This window comes from Austrofundulus limnaeus, unplaced genomic scaffold (assembly GCF_001266775.1).
Source record: "Austrofundulus limnaeus strain Quisiro unplaced genomic scaffold, Austrofundulus_limnaeus-1.0 Scaffold157, whole genome shotgun sequence".
Lineage (NCBI taxonomy): Eukaryota > Metazoa > Chordata > Actinopteri > Cyprinodontiformes > Rivulidae > Austrofundulus > Austrofundulus limnaeus.
This window is the reverse complement of record NW_013952559.1, coordinates 1,081,843-1,099,505: the sequence shown is the minus strand read 5'-3', so window position 1 is coordinate 1,099,505 and position 17,663 is coordinate 1,081,843. Positions and strand designations below refer to the sequence as shown.

The 17,663-nt window shown below is 41.1% G+C and overlaps 2 protein-coding genes across 2 annotated transcripts in view; one reads left to right on the top strand and one right to left on the bottom strand.

Annotated features, from left to right (window-relative positions):
• Positions 1-10,805: 10,805 nt before the first annotated feature.
• smyd4 (SET and MYND domain containing 4) overlaps positions 10,806-17,663 on the bottom strand; it is a gene marked incomplete at its 5' end in the record, with an annotated part of 13,916 nt that continues 7,058 nt past the window's right edge. The window contains 2 exon segments of the mRNA XM_014016930.1: positions 10,806-11,746; positions 11,906-12,029. Coding sequence (XP_013872384.1) covers positions 11,623-11,746; positions 11,906-12,029 — 248 coding nt within the window. The 3' untranslated portion in view covers positions 10,806-11,622.
• Positions 14,295-17,062, top strand: LOC106523507 (tripartite motif-containing protein 16-like). Its single transcript, XM_014016932.1, has one exon. The coding sequence runs from the start codon at positions 14,385-14,387 to the stop codon at positions 16,050-16,052; it is 1,668 nt and encodes a 555-aa protein (XP_013872386.1). The 5' UTR covers positions 14,295-14,384; the 3' UTR covers positions 16,053-17,062.

The following is a 17,663-nucleotide window of genomic DNA, read 5'->3' as shown; positions in this document are numbered from 1 at the left end:
CCACGTCATTTACTGTTTATAAGTAGCTGCGATAAGTAGGGACTTTACCAACCACTGAAGGTGCATTTAGGATCCATCAAACTTGACATAAAACACTCCAGAGAGGAGTACAGGGTGTGGAAGGAGGTGGAGATCAGGGTCAACCTATCTCTCCTTCAGTAAAGATGATGACATACGACCCACCTTCCTCCTATATCAATTGCAGCTCTGCAGTCTGCTCCACCTGTCCCTCAGTCCGTTCATCTGTGTGGTGGCAGGGCTGCTCCTCCAACAGTCGTCCACCGCCAAATGAATAAGAGATGAGGAGAAGGTGGGGGGAAAGAACGGAGAGGGTTGACGTGAAGAAGAGAGGGGGGACTGGATGGGGGTGTAAATGGATCTCAAGGAGCTGGTGTCACCTGTCTCTGGACCATTAATTAGTCATTTAGACTGGTAATGGAGTGAGCCAGAGCCAGACAGACAAAACCAGCCAAACAAAACCAAATCACTCAGTCAGACGAGTTAGCTGTGGCTGATGATCACTCTTTGTATCCAAAGTGGAAAATTATGACTACATCACAGAGTTTATAAGTTTGGGCAGGATCTACAAACTCAGCAAGACAAACAGGAAGGAAGTGCGTAAAAGAGATCTATTTTATTTGAATAATAAAGAATTAAAGATGTGGCCTTTTTCAACGGGATACGCATCAAAACTGTCAAAGTTTTTAACTAAGACAATCTCTTCCTTAAAAAATGGATTGTGCACTTTTTGGACTTGTGGTCTCTTAAAAAAGCAGCTCAAAACACATCTTTTTCAAACTTGCTTTCAAATTCTTAGTCACAATYATCAAAAGCACAAATAGCCACAGCAACGTTTAGATGTAGCTCTTCTGGTAGAGTCTAAGGCTCTTCAASAGCAATATCATTTCTGCTGGAATAACTGTGTTTTATTTAAATGAAAAAGGGTTAGAAGGACAGGAAATTAAAAGGGCTTTCCAATTGTATAAGATTTATTGCCAAAATGCTTTGTTAAAACAAAGACATATTCCTTGCGTTTTGTGTTAAGTTTATATGAATTATCTCTTTAGAGCTGCAGATAAAATYTAAATCCTTTGTGTTTTTGGCAGAAACACTAATTCCTTTCATATGATCAGACARTTAAGATCCAAACGCAATTAAATCTTGAAATGAACAGTGAGTGCCTAAAATCAGATCCAATATCAATCAGAAACACTCAATAACCCCTCATGAACACTATGTTGAAGTAGAATCTGTCACCCAAGACCCAAAAAAAAGTAAAAGAGCTGAACTTCAATTCTGTAGCTGAAAACATTGTATTTCCAGATTGAAAAGTGAAACATTTTCCATGACAGAATTGATTAAAAAATGTTTTTTTTCCTCCAATGGTTGGTTTAAAACGTGATTACATTACTCATAACATTATTGTTATAGACGTGAATATCTTAAGATTGTGTAACCAAGTATTTCTAACCCCCAAACAATCCTTTAACAGCTGGCGCTACATAACGAGTCCTCCCACAACCCTTAGGATTGACTTACCTCCCTTCCTGGCCAACACTGGTTTTCTAACGATCATGTAACAAACAAATGGACACGGATACTTGGGATGCACTGTCTTTGTTTAGATTGAATTACAAAACGCTTGATATCTGATGTTCAAGTGACCGCAGTGTGTCCTTCTGGCTGTCAGCATGTGATAATACTGRAGCCCCCACGGCTGCTAAGACACTCCTGCTGAGGGGTGAAACCTATCAGTGACACCTTGGAAAGTGAATCATCCGTCTTCAGGGCAAGACCGCCGGTTTTGTTAAAGAGGGGMTTAATCAGTCAAAGTGCTCGCTGGACGTGTTTCAGGGCGAGACACTGGATTTTATACTTTCTTTTAGTCTTATTTTGGTTACATTTGTTTTCCATGCAGTTCTACAAACCTTTCATTAACATTGCTTTAGGTTGTCAGTAAAAGAGGTTCTGCTCTAACAGGACTCCTTGTTATAAGACCTCAATGAGTACTTGATGCCAAGTTTAAAGAAGAAAAAAGGGATAACATGGTGTTGGGGTCAGAGTTTGGATTTGGTTAAAGTCGAGGTTTTCAGTTTCCACATCTTGCAGAGGTCATCAGATTATCAGGTGACAACATGTTGAATCTTCTTCTTTACGTGTCAACTCAGGATTACTTAAATGCAGCAAACTGAGGAGGACAAAAAGGAGGATTGGGCTTTTGACGACGTCGCATCACCTCACTCCATCATCAGTTCCTAATAAATCAGCCCCTGTCCTCAGGCGGTCCTGAAGAGCCAAAGTAAAAGACGATATTTATTCCTGACAGAGACGAGCGATCAAACTTTCAGCTTCCCTCCATCCATCAACAGCCAGACTGCTCGTCACTTCCACCCACAGTCAGGGTGAACTTTTCAGCATAAACTATTGCTGCTCTCCTCGCAACAGTCCAGGCAGCAGGACGCCACAAGATGGACACACATAACCACAGTGCAGCACTCATTTTTCAATAATTAATGCTTGTGTAGCTTATGAGACATCCGTTGTTAGACTTCCAAAGCAAAGGTTAATACACAACAAACATTAAAGGGGTTTCATTTTCTTTATAAAGTATCTTAAATGGATCCATAAGCCCCCTATCCCTARGTAATTTGTTGATTACATTTGTTGAAGCCGCAGAAAATATCTAATGCTAAAGAAAAAAACATTTTTATGTGAATCTTGTGGTTAAGATAGAACCCACAAGGACTAAAGTGAAYTGAAGCTAAGATAAATTTGAGAGCAATCAAAGTTTTCACCTGCATAAACTGTTTCAGTTTCAGCTTGTAGAGAAATGTCCTCTAAAAATGGCAGATTTCAGAGATGATTTTCATTGAATCTCTTCAAAAGGTCAAAGTAGCTCATTCATAATGTCAGCAGCCCATACCATTACTCTTCCTGCACCTAGTGTCTGACAGGAAGTGATGCCTCAAAATAATCCATCAAGACCCATCCTCCAAGACTCACTCTCATTTCCTTTGCTCTTTAAACAATTTTAAATAAAGTTTAAAAAAAATCTTTCTCCAGTTATTACTCGGCCTGAAGCCAAGGCTCCAGCTCATGAATTTTTAATCAGGGATGGTCAAGTTTGATCTTTTTGCATATTCTGAAGTATTTCATATCTTTCAGTTGTGAAAAGTGACAAATAAAGATTATGGTTTCTGGTGATCTGGGCTTGACCCGTTCCACTCTGGTTGTATTGATTCAGTCTTTTTTCTTTTATTTTTTATTTATTTATTTATTTTCATTTTGGTGCCGCCTGATCAAGTATACAGGTGCTGGTCATAAAATTAGAATATCATGAAAAAGTAGATTTATTTCAGTAATTCCATTTAAAAAGTGAAACTTGTATATTATATTCATACATTACATACAAACTCATATATTTCAAATGTTTATTTCATTTAATTTTGATGATTACAAATGAAAACAAATGAAAATCTCAAATTCAGCATATCAGAAAATTAGAATCTTGTGAAAAGGTTCAAAATGGATGGCACCTGGTACCACACTCTAATCAGCTAATTAACTCAAACCACCTGCAAAGGCCTTTAAATGGTCTTTCAGTCTAGTTCTATAGGCTACACAATCATGGGGAAGACTGCTGACTTGACAGTTGTCCAAAAGACGACCATCGACACCTTGCACAAGGAGGGCAAGACACAAAAGGTCATCGCTAAAGAGGCTGGCTGTTCACAGAGCTCTGTGTCCAAGCACATTAATAGAGAGGCGAAGGGAAGGAAAAGATGTGGTCGAAAAAAATGTACAAGCAAGAGAGATAACCGCACCCTGGAGAGGATTGTAAAACAAAACCCATTCAAAAATGTGGGGGAGATTCACAAAGAGTGGACTGCAGCTGGAGTGAGTGCTTCAAGAACCACCACACACAGACGTATGAAAGACATGGGTTTCTGCTGTCGCATTCCTTGTGTCAAGCCACTCTTGAACCACAGACAGCATCAGAAGCGTCTTGCCTGGGCTACAGAGAAACAGGACTGGACTGCTGGTGAGTGGTCCAAAGTCATGTTCTCTGATGAAAGTAAATTTTGCATTTCCTTTGGAAATCAAGGTCCCAGAGTCTGGAGGAAAAGAAGAGAGGCACTTCATCCACGTTGCTTGAAGTCCAGTGTAAAGTMTCCACAGTCAGTGATGGTTTGGGGTGCCATGTCATCTGCTGGTGTTGGTCCATTGTGTTTTCTGAGGTCCAGGGTCAACGCAGCCACATACCAGGAAGTTTTAGAGCACTTCATGCTTCCTGCTGCTGACCAACTTTTTGGAGATGCAGATTTCATTTTCCAACAGGACTTGGCACCTGCACACAGTGCCAAAGCTACCAGTACCTGGTTGAAGGACCATGGTATCCCTGTTCTTAATTGGCCAGCAAACTCTCCTGACCTTAACCCCATAGAAAATCTATGGGGTATTGTGAAGAAGAAGATGCAATACACCAGACCCAACAATTCAGAAGAGCTAAAAGCCACTATTAGAGCAACCTGGGCTATCATAACACCTGAGCAGTGCCACAGACTGATCGACTCCATGCCACGCCGCATTGCTGCAGTAATACAGGCCAAAGGAGCCCCAACTAAATACTGAGTGCTGTACATGCTCATACTTTTCATGTTCATACTTTTCAGTTGGCCAACATTTCTATAAATCCTTTGTTTTTATTGGTCTTCAGTAATATTCTAATTTTCTGATATGCTGAATTTGAGATTTTCATTTGTTGTCATTTGTAATCATCAAAATTAAACGAAATAAACATTTGAAATATATGAGTTTGTATGTAATGTATGAATATAATATACAAGTTTCACTTTTTAAATGGAATTACTGAAATAAATCTACTTTTTCATGATATTCTAATTTTATGACCAGCACCTGTAGTTATCTTTGGTATTAGTTCAATTGAATACCACAACCAATCAAGTTATGTAAGTTTCTGTAATTTCCCTTCATGGGATCAATAAAGTGTCATTCATTCATTCATTAATTCATTCATTCATTCATTCATTCATTCATTCATTCATTCAAGGTGAAATGAAATTTCATGGTTTTTGTTGTTTTGATGCAACATTTTTGTTACAAATGCAAGACCTCTGCCTTTACCCGATAAAGATTTATGGGGATTACTCAGTAAAGAGACCTCTGACAATTATTATTCAAAAATGTCACCACATCTAAATTRTGTTTTATTTAAAGTTCATGTCACGCTCTTATTGTGAAAGGAGAGGGTGAAAAGCTCATTACTGTGAGAAGAGAAATGAAGGCTCACATTTCATTACATGAAGGGAAACGGGTGAACATGAAGCACGAGCATTCAGGAGGGTAAATGGCTTCATCATCCATCCACGTTTCTCCACGGTCTTGAAAATATTCCTGCCATTAGAACGGAGAACGAAACGTGACATATGAACAGAGAAAAGAGGGAATGGGTACGGAAGGGGAGATGATGTGACATTTATTACAGCGGAGAAAATTACTAACTAGAGGTCATTATTTCTATCTGGGAGAGGATTGAGGAGACATCTATTTTTAGCTTTTAGGATAATGATGCGATTTATCAAGCTCTTTGTAATAAAATTGTAGAATCTGGTCAAAACCACTGCTGGATCACTCAGACATAATTAATCAAACAAAACAATAATTTTGTAATATTGCCAGTTCATCACATCGATAAACTGAAAGTACGAGTATTTTTTGGGAAGAAAAAAATGTTTGGCTTATTTAATATTTGGTATCAGCTGGCAGAGATTTGTGTTGACACTATGGGTTTAAAAAAAAGCCCAAAGGCAACTTTAATATTGCTTATTTAGTTGTGAAAGTGTGAAGTAGCTCACCTGGGTTATTGCTTCACAACACTGGATGAATAATATCAGCAATATTCAGCTTTTATATGTGGAAACATGTGAGTGATAGAAAAAATAATAGCTTATTTTGTTTTCAGTGCTTAAAATGTAGAATAATTGGTTGTGGCATAAACTTAAGGTATTTATGACTGTTTGGCAAGAGTTAGTTTCACGTAAGGAGGGGTTTCATAGAGGACCAGAAGATTCAACAAAGACCCCAGAGCAAGAGGGGGCTCAGTTTTCATTATAACAGATGCTCAAAAAAGGAGATAACTTGACATCCACTAAAAAAAAAACCACTCTTTGAGATTTTGCAATGCAAATGTTGTTTTATAAACAATTAACTCCATATTTGCAATGCACAGCTTCTCTGATAGATATATTATAAAAWGCCTGTTAGATGTTCCCATTTTTAGTGTTGATAATGTGGCTCCAGTCCCGGTCAGATAAATACTCCCCATGCAGAAGACAAAAGCCCATCTGGAGGAGCCAGAWATGGTTTTTACTCCACTTTTTCATTTCTCCATATGATACACTCCTGCTCTGTAACGGTGCTAACAGGCTCGTAAGAAGCAGGAGTAAAGTGGTAGACTGACAGTCCATTAAGGTCGTCTTCAGGGTCATACAGTCTGCTGGTTGAAGCACCAATCAAACCCCAACTCGAAGGTTTCACACAGCTTTACTCTTTTAGTGCGTTTCTGTGCCGCCGCAAGGTGAACAGGCTGTTCAGGAGAGTGGGTCTGCTGCAGTTCCCTCACATTGTCCTGTGGTGTACARGCCTCACACACCTGCCAAATTTAGCTCCTCTCTCCCTCAAATACAGAAACTGTCAGGCTGATTAAACCCACAAGCTTTCATTCTCTATTTTTAACAAAGATTTGGATGTTGCAAGGTTTCTGCTTTTGCTCTAAAGCAGAAACAGAAACCATTTTTAAGAGTATTACCACTGCGTTAAACATTAAATCTGGATTCAGACTGTGATTTACTGCCAGGGTCGTTTTCATAATAACCTTGTCTGTGCATGGGGAATAATGAGGATTTTATTTTTACATGAGCTCGGGCTGGTAATGTTACCATCATCTGCATCGTGCATCTGACTTCCTTCACAGTGGAGAGAGAAAGAGCTGAAAGACGAAGCGTCATCGAGGAGACTGAAGAAAGTATCTAATCCACTTAAAACCAACTAGAAACACTGCAGAATCTGAGAAGGTTGAGGTTTTCAGAGTGAAGAGAGAAASACAGCTAACAGGATATGGAAGGAAAATAATAAGGGATGTTCTGACCAAAAGGCTTTTGCTAACTCACTAGAAAGTGAATAAATAGCTGTTACTCTGGACATTTTGCATTTACCATATAAATGAGTGGTTTAAGATGGCTTTATTTGTGGACCTGCTCATATATCTTAGAGGAAAAACACAAAACTGTCCTAGCTGAGCAATATAATGTTTCAACATTTTTGCCCTGATTTATTAAAAATCAAACAACAAAACCCAAGCTTTTATTCCTGATCCTAAATAGTAACTTCCACTAGATTTACTATATTTCTGCATGCATCTATAATAAAAAAACAATGAGTTAAGCTTCATTTTACCTCAAAGGTTTTCACTAACAGGACAAACAAAAACTTTTTATACATTATTTTTACTGTGTCCTGTCCAGCAGTATGGAAATCAGTATTTATTTCTCAGTGCCAAGGTTAGGCCCCAACAGTTTTTTTTTTACTTTCACAAGCACAGAATAATGGCTTTCACCATGATGCTCCACTTGATACATATTTAAACTTTATTAGAAATTCTTTTTGGATTATTTCAATGTACTGGACACGGAGACGGAAAATAAAACAGAAAAGAAAAGAAGAAAGGTGAAGACAGACATTAAAAGGGAAACAATGAGATAATAGTAGAGAAAAGAGAACACAAGAWAACACATTTGAAGTCTGCCTCAACACCTGCAAAAAAGAGAGAAAACAAAACTAAACAGAAAAAAATAAACACACCAACAGACTACGTGCGTGTATAATAATGATTATAGCTTCACTCAAACAAGCAAACACAGTCACAACGTAGAGTGTATCTGAGAAAAACCTGGCTCTAAACTACTGTTTGATTGATTGATAATGATTTTATTGTCATTGTACGAAGCACAATGAAATTACATTTAAGAACACCCATTCAAGAAGACACACATGACAAAAACATGGGGGAACAGGTGATCATGTCATGCAGCAACCAGCAAGGGTCGCAAAACCTTTAAAAAGAAAAACTAAATACCACAGAAGGTTAGATGAGGAAAAAACAAAACATCATATTATATCAACAAAAMGTGACACACTATGGTGCTTATAAAAAATACTCTACAAGCAAGAGCACATTTATTAGCCAGAGGAGTAAGTGAGTTTAGAGGGCGTGTATCTGAAGCCATGAATGTTGTATGCACTTGTGTGAATATCTGAAAAATGAGTCGGAATAATCCAGTCCCCAAAAGATGAATCCCATGGTTCAGCCATTGTCCAGAATATTGGTGTTGAATTGTTCATTCTGTGCAGCTTCAGGTTGTCCTTCAAGGGATCAGATTACAGATTGGAGTGAGGGTGGGGGGTGGGGGCATTGATGTAAACACCAGGAGGAATTTGGTTCCACAGCCTTTTCAAGGTCACGTGGGGGGGATCTGTAATCAGTTGTTTGGGAACAGAGAAAATGTTTTCGGTCAGGTAGACAATAATAATTTTCCATCTGACTTAATATCCGCTGGTACAACTCAAGSGGGCGAATCCAATCAGACAAATAGTGGGGACAATCCTGCCAAGCCGAGCTCTCAGCTTTCTCCAACATCAATTCCATCTGGCCAGCAAAGACCAGGAACCACAGCCAGCCCGTGACCCTCAGCATAACCACTTGCAGACCGAATCCCAGCTCGCTAAAGGCTAAAGTCTGAGTGCTGAAAGAATGGCAATCCTTCATATTGGTCAGGCAGCCAAGAAATGGCCTGAATAGACACTGACGCTGTTTTGTAGAACACCAGGAGACCACCAAGTCAATCTGTAGAATCCAGTAATCAGAATCCAAATATATATCCAGAACAGAGCAGAACAGAGGTCCCACCTTTGACATGTCCTCCCATGGAAGAAAACTTTGTTCCAAAAATTTATTAAGAGACCAGCTAAACAAATCCATAAAAATAATAATATCCATAATTTCTGGTTTCGGATGAAAACATAGAGAAGGCTCCCAAGCAGCAAATCAGAAAAGATCAGGAAGGYAAGGAGAGAAAGAGAGAAGGAAAAAGTGTGTGTGTTGTTGTGAGCACGCTTGTATATATATAAAGTTTCTCCATAGGAATGTTTAATATTAACTGTGTAGACCTAAATGATCACATCTGACCCCTAAGGCGGACATGAGGAAGACCAAATCCAAAGGCACAGAGAGCGCAAGCGCAGACCCCCCAGGGGTGCCACCGCAGGAACACCCGCACACCCAACCCCAGAGTGGAGCAGAGGAGAGAACTGGTGAACCATAGCAAAAACAATGCAGAAGCCCCTGGGGCCAGCAGCGACGAGCCCATAGGCATCCCCCGGAACCCACTACGCTGGAGCAGATCCAGCCGTGGACACAGAGTCCCAAGGACGCACCACCCCCAGCCAAGGCCCGACAGGGCCAGAGGACCAAGCACCACCAGGCRGATGGCACATACCCGAGCACCCAGCCCCAGACACTGACAACCACCAGCAGATCACAATCACATGTTCCCACCCTTTTGCACACACCTAATCATTCAAAGTAAACACACAAAATGGACTCATACTCCACTCACACTCACCATACACACTCTATACCCCCAGGTCCCAGAAACGCACCCACCACCCARTGGTGGCAGCCCACATCCAGACCCAGGAGGTAGTCCCCTTCATTCCGGGGTGGAGGGGAGCTGACAGCCAAACCTCAGCAGCAGCAGAGCCACTCATCAGTCTGGACGACAGCCGGGCATCCCACGAATGACCCCGGTCCAGACACCAGCCCCAACCCCATCCAGAGACACGGCCAGAGAAACCCACATGATCCAAACGAGCCAGCCAGCCCGAGCAGCCCCAAGACGGAACAATCTCAACCTCCCAGCAAGCCCCAACATCCACTCTATGTACCTTCCACACCCACTAAGGTCCCCACAGGACCACCCCCAACCAGTGGACTGACATCGAGCACATGCCCCCGAACACAGATGCAGCAAATCCTCCCTCTACATGGGGTGCACCCCCGCAGGAGTGCGCCCCCTCCACAGAGCCAATGAGAATGCCCCACACAGTGCGAGCCTCACACAAAGCTCCCACTCCAATCGCTCCCCACCACACTCCACCATATAGTGAGCCACAACAGCAGGGCCAAGGCCCCATACAACACCACCCCAACCCCACATACAGGGACAACGGACCAAATACCATCAAGCCATGCTACCACACCACCTCCCTGACCTGATGGTCAGCCCAAACCACCGACCAACAGCCCCCATCATGCCCCTGCAACCGTACAAATAAACCTGCATCACTGCCACTTCAACATCAGCCCAGGGACCGCCATCACCACCCAACGAACAAAGGACTTGCACTGAGAGACACACACAGAGAAGAAGCAGACAGAAGAAGCAGCAAAAGACCCACCCAGCGCACCAAAGACCAGGCACTATGATGTCATTTCCTCATCCAAAAAAACATACCCAGAGTGTTGCTTTGACTCACTCATGCATGTTTGAGAAATCCTTGAATCTGTAGCCACGTGGAGCTACTTAAACTCTCGCTGGTACGAAGCTCCGCCTATTTACACAAAGTTCCTCCCTGGAGCTCAGTCTGCCACYCAGAGCACCCCTTCCCCAAAGAATTGTTGTGAAGATGTGCTGAAGTGGAGGTTAAATATCAAGGCACTCAGATAWGAGAAGCTTAATTTATTTTTGATAAATACAGCKTTTTCATWACAACTGAAGGRAACAGTTAATTGATTGTGCCWGGAAAATACAAAATGCCACCCATTTAAAGACACACCTGTCAGATTGGCTGCCCTTCAAATACTCATGACATTTCAAACTGTGATGACATTGTTGTGTTTTTTCATCGTGGATTTTCTTTCTTTACTTAAAAACTAGCAAATCTTTCAGTCCTTCCTCTGATTTCACCTCATTACTCACAATCAGTGCTTTAAAAAATCAAACCTGACCTGTAAAGACTTTTCAGCTGAAGGTCTCGGGGGAACATGCACTGTGGGTTCAAGAGTCAGAGCTTCATCTTGCTTTCCAGCTGCTCGAGCATGAAATTGAATCAGTCTGCGGATAACTGCTGCCATCTAAAGGTTAGCAGGATGCACATGTGTGCAGAATCAGAGAATATTTGCAGATTTTACAGATTCATTCACACGATTATTAATATTTTATAGACTTCTAAACAAGTGTAAAAAGTTCACAAATATATATAAAAAACACACAATTACTTATTTTTAATTTACAGTACATGAAACCTGGAAGTCTCTGGTGCTTAAGTTGTCTTGCAGTGGGAGACTACGAGTCATGCATTGAAGCATGAAATTAAAGTTACTGATGGACACAGTCTGACACACACACACACACACACGCACACACACTTTATAAACAGTAACTATTTCTTCTCACATAAGGTCTACAATCAGAAAGTTTTCATATTCTAACATTTTATTTAAATACAAAATTATAAATATGACATGAGGTTATTTCTGTAAGTCTACCCTCGCAGACATTCCTCCATGGCCGTCAGTTCCTGTAGTTCAGGGCAGMTTGGGTCACAGTGAAGGGAGAGGATGTGTCTGACCTTAGGAATGACAGAAAGGGCTGCATCTCTGGCACCACTGGGTCAAGAGGAGGAAGAAAAAAAAAAAAACAATGATATTTCGATTAGTAGTATAAAAAATTAAAATTTCGGATGTTGTGTAAACAGTTATTGTCGTAGCTGTGACAACAGACTCCTCTCCGCATGCTAATGAACAGCTTTTAGCTTTAAAACGTACCCATTAAAGTGGAGCTGAGCCAACTTGAAAAGCTGCTGTCCCAGTTCCACGCTGTCTTCTCCATACTGGAAGCCAGTAGCTACAACACTCTGCTCCAGATGGACTGCTGCATTTTTCCAGTCGCCTGCAGAAACAAAGYAAAATAGAGAACGAATCGGTAAGAAAATGGCCAGCTACTACAGAGTAGTACAGAATAACCCCAAACTCATCAGTTTGGAGTGGAAAATGTTTTAATTTTACCGGATCGCCGTCTGCTCACCGTCGCTTACCGCTGCCGTGCGCAGTCAGTGTAAACACTCTCATTGATTATAATGGGTGCATATTTGCTGCGGAGGTCGGAGCGGAGCGGAGCCGGAACGCATGTAGTGTAAATTAGGGMTAAGACAAGCAGACAATCTTTCCAGGAATGGATGTTCCAGCAAACTCGCCCGAGGGAACAAACATATTACACCAAKTATGAAGCACGGTGATGTGGGGTTAATGATTTTAGCTAGGTTTACAGCKACAGGACCTGAGAACGAGGAACTCCTCTGTAGAGCAAAGTATGCTAGAGGCAAATTGAAGCCATCTGTCCAACAGCWTGGAGACAGCTTGGAGAAACTTGGAGCAAACAGAGTCAAAGCATTGGGCCTCTTGCAAGAACATGTCCGTATTCTTATCCTAAATTTCTCTTACTTTTGTTCGTACAAAGGGTTCGTACGAACATGTCACGTCAGATTCATCAAACTCTTCTATCTTCAGGAAAAGTGTGTAAATGAGGAGCGTAAACTGATGAATGCGTATACAGGTGCTGGTGCACGAGGAGAGGAGATTAGCATAATTACCAACCGAAAAACACCATATAAGGTAATGTACTTATGAATGGACACATACCAGGAGGTGTCCATTCATAAGTGACATCGCAAAGTAAAAAAGAAGAAATTTACGAGTTCAGAGATTGAAGTTCTGCTCTCCGAGATCCACACAAAAAAAGTCATTTTTAGCAGCGTCAGCTGTGGAATTAAAGGATCTGCTTTAAAGCRYAGGAATGAAATYACGACTGCTGTTAWTGTCGTGTCTCTRGTGGGTCGTAAAGTCACAGAAATAAAAATCTAAATCATATTTATCTCTCTCTGTATTCCTGCTCCGGCTTTTCTTTGGTCAAATATTTTTAATTTCAGTGTAAACAACTGTATTGCATAGTTTTCATTTATTCAGAAGAGCAGTCGCGCACCACAACCCTCCTCCCCCCTGACCATCAAGTGTCAGATGCGTTCCTGAAAAAAAAGCATTTTAAAATGTCTCAAAACTTCAATTAACTTCATATAAATATTGTAGTGCTATACAACAAAATTAATAGCCAATTTATTTTAATTTAACCAATTTATGTCGTTAGTCTACATTATTACATTTAAAATTATAACTAATTCAAACAGAATGGCCTCTTGTCAACATAATTATAGAGTGTGATTTATTTTCAACTTGAAATATCTTCAAACTAATGAAATATAAAGTTATTAATGAAGAAAATCCATCTGGATAACAGCAGACTGACTGCTCGTAAAATATACGACAGGTCTGGACCACTCGTGAATTTTGTTCGTTTCTGAAAAAAATCTTAGAATACGAAAACATTGGTGAATGCCACAAATTCTCCTAAATCACTTGTACGCACAACTTAAGAACTAATCTGTGCATACGAACAGTTCTTGCAAGAGGCCCAATAATCCCAAACCAAGCAGCAAATGTTAAATACACCAAACTTATATAGCATTTTATCAAGCCCCAAGAGGACCCCAAAGGACTTTACACTAGTCAATCACCCATTCACACACTGATTGGTCTATCTAAATCTACAATAAAATGTCTAAAAAAGAAAACAATCAACATGTTGCAATGATCCAGTCCAAGTCCAGACCTCAGCTTGATAGAAATGCTGTAGAAATGAAATGAACTGACAGAATGCTGTAAAGAAGAGTGGGACAAATTTCCTACAAAATGACATGAGAGACTGGGAGTCACATAGAAATTTACCTTTAAGCTAWTGCTGCTAAAAGTGATTATAAAAACTAGTTGATCACAGAGTGGACTTTGTTTTGCACACACAGCTTTTCCATGTCGTTTAATGATTAATGACTTGGTGGAACCTGTTGTGTGTTTTTGTGCATCTGAGGCCAGGTTTAAATTACTTTATAACCTTTTAAAAACCATGTCAATTTGAAAGAGGTTAGATTTTCTTATTTTATGACTTTATCTCTATAGCTGTAGTTAAATTCTTGTAAACACATCAGTTTCTTAAACTTTGTTCTTCCTGCTTTCAAYCTGAGCTCCAACCTACTCTTACTTCCTGGTTCCCTAACCCTTAGATCTGCAGTTTGAGGATGGGCGTATCCCGATGCGGACTCCTGACTGTACTAAAGCATGATTTGTAGATCAGAGCAGGATCTATTTCCGTTTGCAAAGAACTGAAACTTAACTCCCACAGTATTTGAGAGGTAAAATGGCACAGATACAGAAAGGAGTTCAGCTGGACCAGGACAGCTTTGTTTGTTCAATCTGTCTGGATCTACTGAAGGAGCCGGCCACTATCCCCTGTGGACACAGCTATTGCATGGACTGTATTAACAGCTTTTGGGATGAAGAGGAGCAGAAAGAAATCCACAGCTGTCCCCAGTGCATGAAAACTTTCCCATCACAGCTCATCCTGGAGAAAAGCACCATGTTAGCAGCTTTAATGGAGCAGCTGAAGAAGACAGGACTCCAAGCTGCTCCTGCTGAGCACTGCTACGCCYGACTTGAACACGTAGGCTGTGATTTCTGCACTGGAAGGAAACTGAAAGCCGTCAAGTCCTGTTTAGTTTGCCTGGCCTCTTACTGCGAGGAACACCTTCAGCCGCATTATGATTCAGCTGCGTTTAGGAACCACAAGCTGGTGGAGCCCTCCGAGAACCTCCTGGAGAACYTCTGCTCTCTTCACAATGAGGTGACCAAGATGTTCTGTCGCACTGATCAGACGTGCATCTGTTTCCTTTGCTCTGTGGATGAACACAAAGGCCACGACCTGGTCTCAGCTGCTGCAGAGAGGGCTGAGAGGCAGAGAGAGGTCGAGATGAGACAAGACAAAATCCTGCAGGAAATCCTGGAAAAAGAGAAAGGGCTGAAGCTGCTTCAACAAGAGGTGGAGACCATTAATCTGTCGGCTGATAAGACATTGGAGGACATTGAGAAGAACTTCACAGAGCTGGTCCATCTCATCCAGACACAACACAACGATGTGAAGCAGCAGATCAGCTCCCAGCGAGAAACTGAGCTGAGTCGAGCTAAAGATGTTCAGAAGAAGCTGGAGCAGGAGATCGCTGAGCTGAAGAGAGAAGCCGCTGAGCTGAAGCAGCTCTCGAACACAGAGGATCCCAACCAGTTTCTACGCCGCTACCCCTCAGCGCCGGCACTCAGCGGGTCCAKACAGCCAACCAGCGTCAACACCCGTCCTTTGAGGTTTTTCGAGATTGTGGCAGCAGCTGTGTTCCAGCTCAGGAACAAACTACAGAACWTTCTGGGACACAACTATAGAAAGATCTTACAGATGGTCACTGATATGAGTGTTTTACAGTCACAACCAGAGCAGAAGAGCAGAGCTGACTTGTTTAAATATTCATGTAAAATCACACTGGATCCAAACACAGCGTATTCAAAGCTGCTCCTGTCAGAGGGGAACAGGAAAGTGTCCTTAACTAATCAACATCAGTTCCGTTCCAATCATCCAGACAGATTCACTGAGTGGAATCAAGTTATGAGTAGAGAGAGTCTGACTGGACGCTGCTACTGGGAGGTGCAGTGTGGCAGGATGGTTTATATTGCAGTCACCTACAAGGATATCCGCAGAGCAGGGGGTGGGAATGACTGTGGATTTGGACGCAATGACAAATCATGGGCATTATATTATTTCCAAAATGGCTACAAATTTTTTTACAACAACATCTCCWCCTCCATCTCAGGCCCTGTGTCCTCCAGAGTGGGAGTGTACCTGGATCACAGTGCAGGGACCCTGTCCTTCTACAGCATCTCTGAGACCATGACTCTCCTCCACAGAGTCCAGACCACCTTCACTCAGCCACTCTACGCTGGATTTCAGATTTACGGCTCTGGAACCACCGCTAAAATCTGTTAACTCTTCTAAAGTTATATTCTGTCATTATARCTGCGCACAAAGTGTCCACTTTATGCAGATGACTTACAAATCTACTTATCTCTTAAACCAAATATGAGTAATGAGGTTTTCTCTTTTTTTAGACTGCATAACGACTGTGGCTAAGTAAAAACTTTTTTTTAAATCACCAAKAGACTGATTGTATTTTATTTGGTGATATTGCCACTACAGATGTCAGTGCCCTGCCTTTAAAACTGTCAGAAACCTAGGGGTTTAGATTTAATTATTTAATTTAAATAACAAATTGACTCTTTAGTCAAATCCAACTTTTACCATTTATGTCTACTGACCAAAAAATCAGTTTTAAATCGCACAGACTTAGAGAAGGCCATTCATGCATTCATTAGTTCTAGACTCATTTTTTGTAATGGACTTTATATTGTTGTCCCTCAGTCCTCCCTAAGATGACTTCAACTTGTCCAGAACCATCTTTTAACCAACACCTCTAAACAACCGCATATCATCCCTGTTTTATCCTCTTTTCAATGGCTTCCTGTCCAATAGAACTGATTTAAAAATGTTTTTAAAGCTCTTAATAGCATTGTCCCGCCTTATTTATCTGAATTTTTAAGACTTGCATGGTAGATCCCTGAGGTCATTAAATCAGCTTGGGAAAAAAAACAAAATTAATAACAGATTGATTGAGCTTGTTCCAGTTAGTGGTCAACAGCATACTTATAAAACCAGAATAAACTATTTCATTCATGCTAAAAATACAAGACTTAGAATCACCACTCGAACCTTTGCTTGGAGGGGCCCGCAGACCTGGAACAAGCTTGACGACAGCTTAAAAGGTTTGAAATTCATCTCCATCTTTAAAAAACAAGACCAAATTGCTTTGTTTATATATCTGAGACCACTTGTAGGACTTGTAATGGATTATAATCTGTGTTGTATTTGGTAAATGGTAAATGGACTGAACTTATAGAGCGCTTTTCAAGTCCCTCCGGACCCCAAAGCGCTTTACACTAACAGACATTCACCCATTCACACTCACATTCACACACTGATGATGGCAAAKRACACTGTAGCCACAGCTGCCCTGGGGCGCACTGACAGAGGTGGGGCTGCCATGCACCGGCGCCACCGGACCCTCTGACCACCATCATATATGGTGTATATATATATATCGTATATGGTGTGTAACAATATGTATGCATATCGTGTATTGTTATTTAGGTATTAAAAGTACCGGTATATTAAACTAACAAAATTGGACTAAGTACTCAGGCTCCTTTTACAAGCTTTTAATAGCTTCTCGGAGACCTGATATACACACAGGTATATTATAGCTGTGTACTATGTGAATCAGACATTTGGATTATTTTTTTTCTTATTTTGATTATGTGTGTGTGCATAAACTAAACTAAACTAAACTAAACTAAACTAAACTAAACTCTTTTTGTTTTGGATATACCAGGACAAGGCTAAAGCATTGGGGTGACTGAGCCTTTTTAGGAGCAGCACCCAGACTCTCTTTAGACCACATGTGTCAAACTCAAGGCCTGCGGGTCACTCCCGTGTGGCCTGCCAGGGGGGTATCCCCCACCCCTGAATGAAATTATATATATA